Here is a 16258-nt window from a genome sequence, read left to right as displayed (position 1 = left end):
TACGAGCTGTCTAGTATTCTGACTGTGTGAACAGCATCCTGAAAAGGAGTCACTGGGGAAGCTCACTGCTTGAGAAGAAACCAGGCGACAGGTGACAGAAGTTATTGTACACACGAGTGAGCATCATGGCTGCAGTAGGGAGTAGGAGCTGCCAAGCGCTCAACTTAGTGTCAGACCTGTACACAAGGAAGGACAAAAAGAAGAAAAAAAAATCTGATGCAGTAAAATTCCATGACCAAGTAAGCAGCTCAGTGGCAGGGAAGAGGAGTAATTGGTGTCACCTTAAAGTCAGACACACAAACACAAACTCGAGTTCTGGTGCAAAGAGAATAAAAAAATCCCTGATGAAGTAAAACAAATGTTGCTTTGTTTACAGCATCAAAATATGACAAATTATTGAAAGCACTATATAACTCCATGACACATTATTGAAAGAGGGATGATTGTTCATACTATTATAGAAGCAAAATATTCCCACAGTCATTGCAGTGCAAGCACTTCACATGTGACAGAATAATACATAAACTAGCCAATAGCATGGTAACGGATTACTTCTCTGGGCAGGAGCCAAAGCCTGTTCTATGCATAGGATTTAGAATTGGCAACAATAGGTATTTCATACATCTGTGCAATGAATTCAGGCTTGCAAACTTTATCTTGAACTAGGGGGCCAGATGTACGAACATTTCATTTTGTGAATCTCTAATAGCAATTTTTTGGGTCTCGCAATCAGAGACTGGCACAATAAACTGTACTAATGTGTCTCAGACACATTGGCAATTCCCAAATGGGTTACAAGGGACAAACCTCATTATTAGTAATGAGACAGGTTGCAATTTGCGACCCATTGGGAATGGGCACTAACACAGGGGTGGTGGCCTGCTGGGGACAGTAGACCACCGTGTCTGTGTTAGATTTTTCATAAAGCAACTTTTTTTTTTTTTAAATGCAGCCCTTGTTCCTTAAAGGAAAACGGGATGCGTTTCAAAAAGAAAAATGAAACATTTCCGTTTCATTTTTAAAGGAGATGCAGTGGTCCGTGGGACCACTGCCTGCTCTTAAAAAATATTGGCGCTCACATTCACAAAAGGAAAGGGGTCCCTTGGGGACCCTACCTGTTCACGAATGGGTTAACACCAACTTGAAGTTGGTGGAAGCTGCAAATAGCGACTTGCAAACCCTATTTGGTGAGTCGATAATAGATTACCAACTAGCAACATAGGGTTGGTACATGGCAAAAAGCATTTTACCGCTCTCAAATGGCTTAAGTGGTACCTCTGCTTCATACATCTGGGCCTTGGTACATTTGTACTACGGAAAATAAGTGATTACTTGTGCTTAAACACATCACCAATACTGTAATGCCAAATATTACTACTACAGTAACCTCCTTTGCAATATGTTTGTGATTGATGACTCACCTGCTTAAGCTCATACTCTGATGAAAATCTTTTTGTCACCCCAGAAATCAGATTAGAAAATGAAAACAGACTTCCACCAAATCTGAAAAAGAAGAAAACCAGACTTTAGATGATCCACAAAATGTGTGAGTCAGCACAACTTCTAGTGACTGTAAAAGAAAGACTAGTCTGTGGCAGTAATGACTCTGAAAACATTCAACACTATTTCACCTTTAGCAGTTCTATAATGTTTTCACATTTCTAACTTGGGGACATATGTATCATGCATTTTTTGCGGTCTCAATTGCCCCAATTAGCAGTTTGCAATTGCAAAATTCATTTTGGCATGTACGAATTCAAATTTGTGGTTCGGTAAAATGGTACAGAATCGCAATTTGGAATTGCGAATACGTCCGGATGTGGTATTAGGAAGAGTGGTGTTCAGGGTGTCCCTTCCTAATACCGAATCGCAGCAGCATGTAGGAATGATTTGTGACCGCATTTCAACTCGAAGGTAACCCATTCTCAAATAGGAAGAGGTCCCCTTCTCCTTTGTGAATGGTAGCAAAAAATTAAAAGACTACATCTCATTTTTTTTTTTTAAACGCTTCCCGTTTTCCTTTAAGGAAAACGGGCTGCATTATAAAGATAATACTGCTTTTTTTTAAAGTAACTCTTGCAGGCCATCATCCCTGTGATTTTTGCGTTTGTTGATGGGTCTCAAATTGCTACCTACCTCACGATTATTAATGAGGTAGGTCAAAGTGCCACCCATTAGGAAACGCTAACGGAAACTCGTGGAGTTTCATACATTCAAATGGCATTTACCTAATTATGATTCGCAAAGATTAACAATGAGGTAATTGTTATGTCTGACAATGATTCATATGGCACAAGATCACTAGTAAAACTCTGTTTATTTTTTTGCAGCAGAGTTGTGCAAAATTCTTACATTTCCAAACTCATACTGTTTGTCAGTAACGCTATGTTATGTTTTAGGTGGCATATTTCAAGTCTGGTGTTTCAAGTTCTCCTTCACAAATAGCTACCTAGAAAGGGTTCAGACATTTGGAGAATTTATATTTGTTGGTAAGGAATCCAGAAGTCAGGAAGATGGAGCTTTATCATAAACCGAGCCTGAAACAGTGGCTAGCACTAGCATCCCCTACACCTAGGGAAATAGAGACTGAACTCCTCAGGTAAAGACAATCTGGAACAAAATGTAGAACCCTCGAAGCATTCTAGCAATAAAGCCATTACAACACAAGCTCTCCATTTGAATAAACCGGGACAAATAGTAGAAGGTAGAAGGAGTGGGAAAGTATTTAGATTGAAAGCAGTCTCAAGAAGAGTTCCAGAAGAAACAGAAGAGAAGGGAAGGATGAAAAATTACAATAGTCAACATCACAAAAGTTCTCCACTATGCATTCAACAGAGTAGCATACCTAATGGTGAGAGTGGACAAAGACACTTAATCCAGTTACAAAATCATCGAAGCACACTGGAGAAAATGTACCTCTCACTACAAAGTAGCAAGAATAAGGGTGAGAGCAGTGGTGCTGGAACAATTTTCAGAGTGGGGATGCTGCCATCAGAGTTATATTACTGAAGACATAAGGGTTGTCAGAAATCCAAGCTTCATATAAAGAACAAGTGTAGCAAATGAGCCACACCCATTCAGCAGGAGAGTAGTAAGAGTGTGGTATACAGCCGGAAGTGTGTTTTGGAGAATACTGTTGCAAATATATTGATATAGCATAGTATGGTAGCTCACTGTCATTTACAGACAGCACATTTTCCATTGAAATGGCCACTAAGGGCCTCATTTACAACAGAATGGCGCAGTGCCATAAGCAATTTTGCAGTGCCACGCTGCGTCCTTCTAAAAGTGCAGGAATGCACCGTATTTGCAAGCATACTGTGCATTCCTGTACTGACCCCTGCAGCAGCACTAAAAAAGCAACCTTGCACCAAAGCAGGCACCCTTGCGCCATGTTACAGGGGTGCCTGAGTTGCCGGGATGATTGATTTTGTGCAGGAAGGGACTCCATTACGCACAAAATTAATCAATGGAGGGCATTTCCTCCTTCTGTGTGTGCTACAGAATGCTGCACACATAGAAAGAGGAAAAAAAGAGGTGAAATAAGGATATTTCTCTACGGGGTGGCATTAGAATCCGACAGATTTCCAGGTTTACGATTCCTCGTAAATCTGGTAATGCTTCAGATTTTATGGGTGTTGCGTGGGAACACCCACACCAATACACATGGAATGTCCCTTTCATGCAGTGTTCTGTGTGAAATGGACGCATAGTTACAAGGCCATGAAAAGGCACGCCAAGTGGCTTCGTGTGGCCTTGTAAATATGCTGCAGCATTTTGCGTCACTGGAGCATCGAAAAAGTGACGCTCCGGCAGTAAAGAAGTGCCACTAGGCCTTGTAAATGAGGCCCTACATTTTCACAGACATGTAGTTTCACTGATAAAACTATATAGCACACAAACGACAATGTGTGGAAATCGGGTTTCAGCAACTATCACTTGCACATTAATAAGTAAAATGTCTTGATTTATCTTGATCCCATTAAAAATCTTTGCTCCCATCAAACTTCAGAATTACAAAAACAGTAATTAATTTGTGTTTTCTTTTGCTGGTTCATTTTGAAATATTTGGACATTTACATGTATTTACATTTCATTGTGTTAGAAAACAAATGACATGCTAGCCTTCTCTTCCACACTCCTTGTAATCCAGCTAGATTGCCACATAGTTCACTTTACAAAATCCTCTCACTTTGCAATCAGAAAACGCAAAGTAGAAACCAATATCCATGTTAAACAAATAGGCAGCAATTTATCAGAAGACCTAGACTTACACTTGAACTCTCGCCATGAACACACAGAGAATCTAACAATATAAAGACAATAATTCATGGCATCTTTATTGCTAATAAACAAAACAGGTACAAAGTTCCTCTGGTACATAGAAGAGATTATTCAGGAAAGTGAGTGTGAGAACGTCAATCCTTTATTCAGACCCGGGAGTAGCTGGGGAGTGACTTGGGAAATTCCCTTGGTTGAACTAGAGCTCTCACACACCCAGCAAGCTGGGTGTCATGCTTCATCATATGAGCTCTGCCCCTGATTGAGCCCAAGATACCGTACTTCTACACCTTGCCTAAAATACACAAAGGCACTGTTCCGGTTTCTGGGCGCTCTATTGTCTCTGGTATTGGCTCAATACTTGAGCCCTTGTCCAAATTCGTTGACCATTTCTTACAGCCCCTAGTCAGAAACACACCATCTTTCATAAGGGACACGACTGACATCCTCAGAATCATTGAATCAATAGAGGATTCAGAAGAAATTGATTTCCTTATTACCCTGGATGTAGAGGCCCTCTACACAAACATTCCCCAGGGGGACACTCTGACTGTTGTAGAAGCGGCCCTCAATTCTTTAGATTGGAATTTTCCCACTCCTATCACGTTTATTATGGAGTGTGCATCCCTGGCATTGACTGAAAACTTCTTTGAATTTAAAGGACAACTGTATCATCAATGCCAGGGCACTTCGATGGGGAGCACTTTGCTCCTAGTCTGGCCTGTCTGTACATGGCAGCCTTTGAAATGGATGTCATCAACAACAACAACAATCCATACGTCCACCACCTGAAACTTTGGAAACGGTTTATTGATGACATCCTAATCTTCTGGCAAGGTACCATCGATACATGTATGGCCTTTGTAGGCTGGATTAATCAACAAAACAACTTTCTGAAATTTTCACACACTGTTTCAGACACCAATGTTGCATTTCTTGATTTGAACATTAGGCTATCTGAGGGGAAGCTCTCCACTAGTCTGTATAGGAAACCTACTGATCGTAACAGCTTACTCCTATACCAGAGCCATCATCCTAGGGCTCTCAAAGATAACCTGCCTTTTGGACAGTTCTTGCGCATTAGACGCAATTGTACATCCACCACTGACTATAGAAAAGAATCTGCTACTCTAGCTACCAATCTAAAGACTAGAGGCTATCCTACCAAAGTGATCAATGATTCTATGAAGAGAGCTAGAAATAACCCTAGGGAATCATTACTAGAAGTTCACTCTAAACCACCAGTAGACTTAATTACATGTGTCACCTCCTACACAGCCACCTCGGCCCCAACCAAGAAGATCATTTTGAAACATTGGAACATTTTGAATACAGGAGACTTACAGATACTTAAACCTAGATTTGCATACACCAGAACCTGCAGTCTGCGAGACATTCTGATCCACACGAGACCTAGGACCCACGTTGATTTGGCACAAACCACTCTACGGGGCCTACCACCTGTTAAGGGACATTACCCCTGCGGTACTTGCACAGCCTGCAAATACACGACAATTACAAAGGAAGTGACATTACGATCCAACTTCAAGTGGTGCATCCAAACACACACCAACTGTAACACCAGACATTGTATCTATCTGATTACCTGTCCTTGTGGTTTGCAATATATAGGGATGACCATGCGACCGGTTAAAATTCGCATCACCGAACATAGAAGTAACATACGGTGCCAACGAGCCACTACTAGACTGTATAGACACTTCACCGAGACTCAGCATTCCCCTGATTCTATACACTGGATTGTATTGGAATCTCATCTACACATTTCCAAACAATCACTGTTCAGGATCGAACAGAGATGGGTACACAGATTATCAAGCCATACTGAGGGTCTCAATGATGATATCCCATGGAGTTCAATTTCTTTAGCACCCAACTCCTAGTCGAATCTCGACCTAGCTAGTGTTGGCATGATTTATCGAACCTTAGGGACAATGGGCCATCCCCTTGTGCTGGCCCTCCCTCAGTTACCACATCACTGGCCCTGTACCTTTTCTGATACACAGACTTACTTACAAGACTAACGATACTGGGTTCGATAAGGAACATTACATACATCTATCCCTTGATGTTTGACCTTTCTGTATCCACACCATAAGAATCCATGTGTCCTTCACTGTTAGTCTCTTATACAATGTACTCGCGTGACCAGAGTACTGAACGCGATGTGAGATTAACAAATCCCCTTTGTCCGCATGTCCGCCAGAGTTGTTTTCGACATCACGTGACGTTACACGTCATACGTGAGCACCGTGGTGACGCGCTAGGCTCGCACCACACGTTTTTTTGACGTTGCGAATCAAGAAACATGGGGTTTATCTTCCCGCGATGTCCACACCCGGTCACCACCCCGGTTCCTGGCGGTGTTGGGTAGGTGCTGCGGCTTAGCGTGAATCTACGCGGGTGAGTACATCTTCAATCTCTTGATTCTGGTCTACTTGTGCCGCTCCTGAGAGCTTTTCTTGGGCATCCCTTGGTGAGTTTCTCCTCCGCCTGTAAATTGCCGTACCCTCCGCCCCGACCAGACCGCCTGACACCGTCGAGGCTCCGGTCACTGTTCGGTGTGAGTGGGTCTCGCCTTATACGGTTGAGTCTCTACCTAGTACCCCAGTGGCGCTTCTCATCACCTTACTATTACTACTAATAGTTTTGGTTTGGCCATTTGCCTATTTTAACCGCGTTACCTACCAGGTCCTTCTAACCCCCCCCCCCTTTTTTCTCTGACGTTTTTATTCTTACAGGACCCTACTGGTGTCCTCTAGCCACCGCCAGGACTGTTGCTAGCAATCTCTAGCAACCCACTAGGTGAGTTCGCTGTCGCTATTTCCTTTGACCATGAGTGTTGAAATATTACTCACCAGTTAGTTTTTAACTTCACAATTTTATATTCTTGAGACTGCACACTTGGTCCAAATAGGCACCGTACGCTACAATAATTAAGAGTTGACCTACCTACGAGCACTTGTTGCTCTAATAGCGTGTTCTTTTCACTTCTCCACTATAACTCTTGTTAATATTAAGAAGAGATATCATAAGATAATTTTTATATCTGGTGTTTTCACTTATCCTCACCTCTTTCCGCAGGTAACGAACCTGAAGACGTGGTAGGTAGAATGCACCTTACCACGTAGTGTAGATAGTTGCTTTGATCCTGAAGAAGTGCCTAGATCCCCCTGACACACGAGGCATGAAACATGTTGATCTTTAGAGTAGAGCTTCATGACTAGACACCTTCTCTAGTACACAGCCACTCTACACCATTTTAATCGGGTAGTTTACCTTCTGAATAAATACTGATAAGGACTAACTGACCCGTTTTAAACTCACTCCGTCACACATCTACACACACTAGGCCCCTCACCCCCAAGCACCAACCGGCAGGAACAGAAGATCCCCGATAAAGAGCCCCGGTTCGGGTGCCCGTCAAGGATTGCAGCGCCGTCTTGACGAGGGGCAGAGCTCATATGATGAAGCATGACACCCAGCTTGCTGGGTGTGTGAGAGCTCTAGTTCAACCAAGGGAATTTCCCAAGTCACTCCCCGGCCACTCCCGGGTCTGAATAAAGGATTGACGTTCTCACACTCACTTTCCTGAATAATCTCTTCTATGTACCAGAGGAACTTTGTACCCTGTTTTGTTTATAATCCTTGGGGCCTGTACACTGGACCTCATTAAACTAGCCCCCCCTTGTCTTGTCCCTCGTTTGTATTACAGTAATAGCACGGGTACCACCCGTGGGACATCACTTATAGGTTACCAGCAGATTAAATTTTAATCTTGGCTGGACCATCTATCTTTCTTTTCACTGACTGACCACTACTTTAATTCTCATGGATAACCAAGGGCTTAGCTTCGGCGATGCTGCGGTCTCAGATATACTTGAGAGAACACCGTCCCTCCTATTAAACGATGGTAGTATTGCCTCAGGTTCACAGTCAGACGATTGGAATGCCTTGACGCAACTGAAAAGAGAGTGGCTCAAAATAACTCTCCATGGTGCCCTGATGACTGAATATTTACGTGCCAATATTGCACCGACAGGATTAATCATCAACAATTTTCCTAGATTATTTCTAGATGATGCTACCTTCAAGAAGGAATGGTCCCTGGTTGCGTGGAAATGCACCAGGGATTTATTAGTACTCATCATTAATACAGCAAGACGCCTAGCGGAAGCCCTCTTAGTCAGGATACAAATTGCTGAGGGAGCACTAAAGACTACCATCCAGATTACAGCATACAAGAGTAGACTCGCTGAGATTAATGCAGAGATCACAGATAATAAGGAATATCTGATGAAACAAAAAATAGCGAAGCTTCAGAAAGATATTCTGAAATTTGACAAAGAGAAAGTGTACCCTTATCTTAAGGCGGACTCTATATCGGTCAAGAACAGTTACTCATCTGATGACAACTCTGACAGAAGAGACTCCTCTGACAGCACTTCAAGCACTGGAAGCTGGGGCAGCAATAATGCTCGGAGAAATCAACACTCCAATTATCATTACAATGCCCCTGTCTTCCAGGGACCTCCGCTGTTTCCTGGCCATCCCCCACCACCCCTGTATTGGCAATATCCGCCATTTCAACCAGGACCCCCTCAGTTCATCAACAATGGCCCCGCTTTTTTAGACAGAGGTTGGGGCAGAGGAAGAGGGCGCAACAGAAGAGGCTCTCAAAAACGGGTCCAATGGCAGGACCAACCAACGACAGGGATGGACACACGAAGCAAAACAGTGAACAAGAGAAACTAGTGGTGAATCTGTCGCCACGCATTCTCACTGACCCTGAGATATCTATATTACAAAAGGGGTTAGGCTTTGTTCCCACCCCGAAAGTAGACAAGTTCAGAGATCTCTGTGAAGTACAAAAATTGTTCCGTAAGATACGACTACAGTCTTATTTCCGGGACAAACCCAACACCCAAGAGGATGACTCAGGACTGAGGAATCCCTCTACCTTCACCCCACATAATGCTATGATCCCTGTGGAAGTGTTAACCTTTGAGAAGGCAGTACTGAAAGACCTAGCCTTAATACCTCTTCCTTCTCCCTTCCACAACCTTTCTAAAACTGAAATACAAACTGCGAACATACTTGCTGGGGATAAATCAATAACTATCAAACAAGCAGACAAAGGTGGGCGACTGTGATACAATCCACAGACGATTATGATAAGGAATGCAAACGTCAACTTGATAATGACAGATACTACGCTCCTATCACACTTGATCCAACCCCACGCCTCGCTAATGCCATCTCCGTAATAGTACATGAGGCTGTTACCAATGGATGGATTAGTCAAAGAGAGTCAGCCTTTTTGATTGCGACAGAGCCCAAGATACCGTACTTCTACACCTTGCCTAAAATACACAAAGGCACTGTTCCGGTTCCTGGGCGCCCTATTGTCTCTGGTATTGGCTCAATACTTGAGCCCTTGTCCAAACTCGTTGACCATTTCTTACAGCCCCTAGTCAGAAACACACCATCTTTCATAAGGGACACGACTGACATCCTCAGAATCATTGAATCAATAGAGGATTCAGAAGAAATTGATTTCCTTATTACCCTGGATGTAGAGGCCCTCTACACAAACATTCCCCAGGGGGACACTCTGACTGTTGTAGAAGCGGCCCTCAATTCTTTAGATTGGAATTCTCCCACTCCTATCACGTTTATTATGGAGTGTGCATCCCTGGCATTGACTGAAAACTTCTTTGAATTTAAAGGACAACTGTATCATCAATGCCAGGGCACTTCGATGGGGAGCACTTTTGCTCCTAGTCTGGCCTGTCTGTACATGGCAGCCTTTGAAATGGATGTCATCAACAACAACAACAATCCATACGTCCACCACCTGAAACTTTGGAAACGGTTTATTGATGACATCCTAATCTTCTGGCAAGGTACCATCGATACATGTATGGCCTTTGTAGGCTGGATTAATCAACAAAACACCTTTCTGAAATTTTCACACACTGTTTCAGACACCAATGTTGCATTTCTTGATTTGAACATTAGGCTATCTGAGGGGAAGCTCTCCACTAGTCTGTATAGGAAACCTACTGATCGTAACAGCTTACTCCTATACCAGGGCTCTCAAAGATAACCTGCCTTTTGGACAGTTCTTGCGCATTAGACGCAATTGTACATCCACCACTGACTATAGAAAATAATCTGCTACTCTAGCTACCAATCTAAAGACTAGAGGCTATCCTACCAAAGTGATTCTATGAAGAGAGCTAGAAATAACCCTAGGGAATCATTACTAGAAGTTCACTCTAAACAACCAGTAGACTTAATTACATGTGTCACCTCCTACACAGCCACCTCGGCCCCAACCAAGAAGACCATTTTGAAACATTGGAACATTTTGAATACAGGAGACTTACAGATACCTAAACCTAGATTTGCATACACCAGAACCTGCAGTCTGCGAGACATTCTGATCCACACGAGACCTAGGACCCATGTTGATTTGGCACAAACCACTCTATGGGGCCTACCACCTCTTAAGGGACATTACCCCTGCGGTACTTGCACAGCCTGCAAATACACGACAATTACAAAGGAAGTGACATTACGATCCAACTTCAAGTGGTGCATCCAAACACACACCAACTGTAACACCAGACATTGTATCTATCTGATTACCTGTCCTTGTCGTTTGCAATATATAGGGATGACCATGCGACCGGTTAAAATTCGCATCACCGAACATAGAAGTAACATACGGTGCCAACGAGCCACTACTAGACTGTATAGACACTTCACCGAGACTCAGCATTCCCCTGATTCTATACACTGGATTGTATTGGAATCTCATCTACACATTTCCAAACAATCGCTGTTCAGGATCGAACAGAGATGGGTACACAGATTATTAAGCCATACTGAGGGTCTCAATGATGATATCCCATGGAGTTCAATTTCTTTAGCACCCAACTCCTAGTCGAACCTCGACCTAGCTAGTGTTGGCATGATTTATCGAACCTTAGGGACAATGGCCCTCCCTCTGTTACCACATCACTGGCCCTGTACCTTTTCTGATACACAGACTTACTTACAAGACTAACGATACTGGGTTCGATAGGGAACATTACATACATCTATCCCTTGATGTTTGACCTTTCTGTATGCACACCATAAGAATCCATGTGTCCTTCACTGTTAGTCTCTTATACAATGTACTCGCATGAGCAGAGTACTGAACGCGATGTGAGATTAACAAATCCCCTTAGCAACATGTCCGCCAGAGTTGTTTTCGACATCACGTGACGTTACACGTCATACGTGAGCACCGTGGTGACGCGCTACGCTCGCACCACACGTTTTTTTGACGTTGCGAATCAAGAAACATGGGGTTTATCTTCCCGCGATGTCCACACCCGGTCACCACCCCGGTTCCTGGCGGTGTTGGGTAGGTGCTGCGGCTTAGCGTGAATCTACGCGGGTGAGTACATCTTCAATCTCTTGATTCTGGTCTACTTGTGCCGCTCCTGAGAGCTTTTCTTGGGCATCCCTTGGTGAGTTTCTCCTCCGCCTGTAAATTGCCGTACCCTCCGCCCCGACCAGACCGCCTGACACCCTCGAGGCTCCGGTCACTGTTCGGTGTGAGTGGGTCTCGCCTTACACGGTTGAGTCTCTACCTAGTACCCCAGTGGCGCTTCTCATCACCTTACTATTACTACTAATAGTTTTGGCTTGGCCATTTGCCTATTTTACCCGCATTACCTACCAGGTCCTTCTAACCCCCCCACCCCCCTTTTTCTCTGACGTTTTTATTCTTACAGGACCCTACTGGTGTCCTCTAGCCACCGCCAGGACTGTTGCTAGCAATCTCTAGCAACCCACTAGGTGAGTTCGCTGTCGCTATTTCCTTTGACCATGAGTGTTGAAATATTACTCACCAGTTAGTTTTTAACTTCACAATTTTATATTCTTGAGACTGCACACTTGGTCCAAATAGGCACCGTATGCTACAATAATTAAGAGTTGACCTACCTACGAGCACTTGTTACTCTAATAGCGTGTTCTTTTCACTTCTCCACTATAACCCTTGTTAATATTAAGAAGAGATATCATAAGATAATTTTTATATCTGGTGTTTTCACTTATCCTCACCTCTTTCCGCAGGTAACGAACCTGAAGACGTGGTAGGTAGAATGCACCTTACCACGTAGTGTAGATAGTTGCTTTGATCCTGAAGAAGTGCCTAGATCCCCCTGACACACGAGGCATGAAACATGTTGATCTTTAGAGTAGAGCTTCATGACTAGACACCTTCTCTAGTACACAGCCACTCTACACCATTTTAATCGGGTAGTTTACCTTCTGAATAAATACTGATAAGGACTAACTGACCCGTTTTAAACTCACTCCGTCACACATCTACACACACTAGGCCCCTCACCCCCAAGCACCAACCGGCAGGAACAGAAGATCCCCGATAAAGAGCCCCGGTTCAGGTGCCCGTCAAGGATTGCAGCGCCGTCTTGACGAGGGGCAGAGCTTATATGATGAAGCATGACACCCAGCTTGCTGGGTGTGTGAGAGCTCTAGTTCAACCAAGGGAATTTCCCAAGTCACTCCCCGGCCACTCCCGGGTCTGAATAAAGGATTGACGTTATCACACTCACTTTCCTGAATAATCTCTTCTATGTACCAGAGGAACTTTGTACCCTGTTTTGTTTTGTTTATAATCCTTGGGGCCTGTACACTGGACCTCATTAAACTAGCCCCCCCCCTTGTCTTGTCCCTCTTTTGTATTACATCTTTATTGCTAAATCACCTTTTGAATCCTAGCATCGTTATTTTGAGGAGTGATGCAGACCCCCACACTCCTACTTCCAGCATCTTTGGGTGTGAGTTAAGAAAGACATCTCAAGACACAAAATCATGAAACCACAGTGATCTCTGATTTCCTTTGCTCTTCCTCACTCCTCGCATTGCAATCCTCAGTCACATTGTTTCCTGTACCAGAGGGGTCTCCTGATCTGATCTGAGACACCAAAAGGTTGGCTCATGATTTCATCATCAGGCATCAACAACAGCTCACTGCAACCATCCATCATCCATAACATGCAGGCAAGGACTGCCCTTCTGATATAAAGCTACTCTTCATCGGTTCTACTTTTGCTCGTTAACCATTTCAACATATATACCTACTATCTATACTTTGAACGAGTCTCAAATTTTTGAGAGGCCCAACACAGTCCTGGCTTGCTCTCAGAGGGCGGGAACATGTTTAAATCTCCCACCAAGTGGGAGCAAACCCCAAATTCGCTCCCAGCTGGCGGGAGCTTTCAATATGTTCCCACCCGCTGAAAGCAGACTTTAGAGCAGGGTGCAGCATTAGAAGCTGCTCTCTGTGGGCCAGAGCAATGCTGGCTCCCTCTGGATGCAGGGAGGCAGCTGGGACTGGTGGGCTTTGGGGCTCTCCCTATAGCCTCCAACGATACTATGGTGGGTGCCCTGGGTAGGCACTAGGGCACCCATCTTTTACTGCTCTGGGTCCCAGGGGATAGGGTCAGGAGGCCGTAATCAGTCAGGGGAATTGAACCCCGTGCCCTCCTCCCCCTTCAATATGATACAGGGCCCTGAGGAATGGAGTCCCCAGGGCCAGGGCAGGACCTTAAACAGGCCCTAGGGCCGAAACATATCAAAGAAGGGGAGTAGGACATGTGTAAAGCTCCACTCCCTAAGCCAATGTTCACCCTCAGGGACCCAATCCCCCAGACCCATATTTTACGAGTGTTCCATGGACCCCACCCCTTGAGATCCTGCTGTTTTCTGCCTATGAAAGCATAGGCATAACCTGCTCACACTCTCTGGGGCAGAAAACAGAATTTTAAATGTTTAAACAGCTGGTTCCACCCAGGACCAAAATATGGTGCTGGCCCGGGAGTCAATACAAGCACTCACACATCTACTCACTAACCCATACAGTCACTACACACTCACTTACCCACCTATAGAGCCACTCATCACTGATACACCCACTCACTCATCAATACCGCCACTCACACAGCATATCACTCACCCACACAGCTACTCACACACCCATGTATATACCCATACAGCCACTCACATACCCTCACGTACAAGGTTAAATACAGTCACACAGCCACTCACATAATATATATTAGAAATAGTATCACTGATTAGAAGTACACCTAGTATACTACTTTAACTTTTGCAGTTACCACCCACAATTCACACACTCTCCAAAACAGCCACTCACACACCAACTTACTTAAGCAAACACCCACTCATATTGCTACTTACACATTGGGCCACTCACTCATACAGCCATTCAGACACCTACGTACTCACCCATACAATCACAACACATGCACTTATCCACCCTTAAAACAACTCAAACTGCCTCTCACTCACTCATACTTACTCACACACCAACTCACTCACCAATACCGCCACTCACACAGCATGTTACTTACCCACACAGCATCTACCACACCCACGTATACATTCATGCAGCCATTCACACACCCATACACACAAGGATACATACAGCCACACAGCCACTCACATAATATATATTAGAAGTAGTATCACTGATTTGCAGTACACCTAGTATAGTACTTTTGTAGTACCTCAGTATATATGTTTAACAATAAAACTCTTACAAAATACTTAGACTCAATTCAATCCAATTCAATACATCTTTATTCAGATATAAAATATCCATAAAAGCACAGGTCAAAATACCAGCAGAAATACATACATGTATAAAAATACACAGTATGTAGAGTAAACGCAGCATAGAAAAGAGTGGACAAATAGGGGCCTGTGATAGGTACCAAAAGACAGCGATAAAAATACATGTATTATAAAAGAGGACATGATGTGCGGGACAACAACTTCATAAAAACATTAACCGAATGAGAGCTTATAGCCCTTAGCAAAAGCAGCATAATGTAATAAAGTGCAATCATGTGTAAACAAATAACAGCATAATATGATAAAGTGCAATCAAATATAGGCTGTAGTGAAGAAAAACATGGTATGCAGAACAGCAACTTCTTAAAGAAAACTGTCCAAATAAGAATTTATGACATATCAAATAGCAGCATGATGCAATATAAGTGCAATCAACTATGTCATGGGGTGCTCATTGAAGCACGAGAACGAACTGCCACTTTAAAAAAAGAACTTACACAAAAAATTAAGTTCTCCCCCTTAATTTTAGGAATTTCCATATATGCTGTTCTGTAATTAATGATGGCAGTTACCTTAAAAAAGGGGATCAGAATTTATTTAGTATATTTTTGATAAAAGTTACAGAAGAATAAAAAATGTAGCATTGATTGATTGCTGCGATTGCTACAAAGGCAGAGCATTTGCTCAAAATTGATATTGAAACCTATAGGGAAGCAAAGTAAATATTTTAAGTGCCAGCCCTAGGGCGGAAGAGCAAACTTCTCTCTCAGCGACCTATATTCTTTAAAAGATAGCTAGATGGCAGATGTGATGGGGGCAAGATGCGTCTGCCAGGGACATGTACCTTGCAATTGACGATTTTGAGAGCTCTGTTACATATCTTGTGTTACTGTATTGATCATATAAAGACTCCTGGAGGGTCTTTTTATTTATACCTTCCATGTCACTTGGATTTAAAAAGATATGTTCGAGATTCATGCTGGTCGAACCTTTTCTAACAGTGGCAAGCCAAGGAATGTCCCCGCCCCAATCACATTTAAGGCAATCAACTAATATATCTCTTGTTAAGGTCGCTGCCGGGTTTTGCCAAACTTTTAGCAAAAATATGGTGGGACGAGCCCTGATATAATCTTTGATATAAAACAATTTTAATTCCTTATGGCAAAGAAAATGTGAGGAGGAAATTGGAACCCCCCAAAAGTTTCCGACAAAATCTACTTTTCTCTCCCTGGATACTACTACATTTTGTAAACCCCCAAACTTCAGCACCGTA

General features: G+C 43.4%; 1 protein-coding gene across 2 annotated transcripts in view; it reads right to left on the bottom strand.

Annotated features, from left to right (window-relative positions):
• LOC146860512 (aminopeptidase N-like) overlaps positions 1-16258 on the bottom strand; it is an 832137-nt gene that overhangs the window by 88144 nt on the left and 727735 nt on the right. For both annotated transcript variants that reach the window (XM_085644423.1, XM_085644425.1), the window contains one exon: positions 1422-1503. In XM_085644423.1, coding sequence (XP_085500549.1) covers positions 1422-1503 — 82 coding nt within the window. The remainder of the gene's footprint in view (positions 1-1421; positions 1504-16258) is intronic.

Source organism: Triturus cristatus, chromosome 3_1 (assembly GCF_964204655.1).
Source record: "Triturus cristatus chromosome 3_1, aTriCri1.1, whole genome shotgun sequence".
NCBI classification, from domain to species: Eukaryota; Metazoa; Chordata; class Amphibia; order Caudata; family Salamandridae; genus Triturus; species Triturus cristatus.
This window is presented reverse-complemented; position numbering and strand designations above follow the sequence as displayed.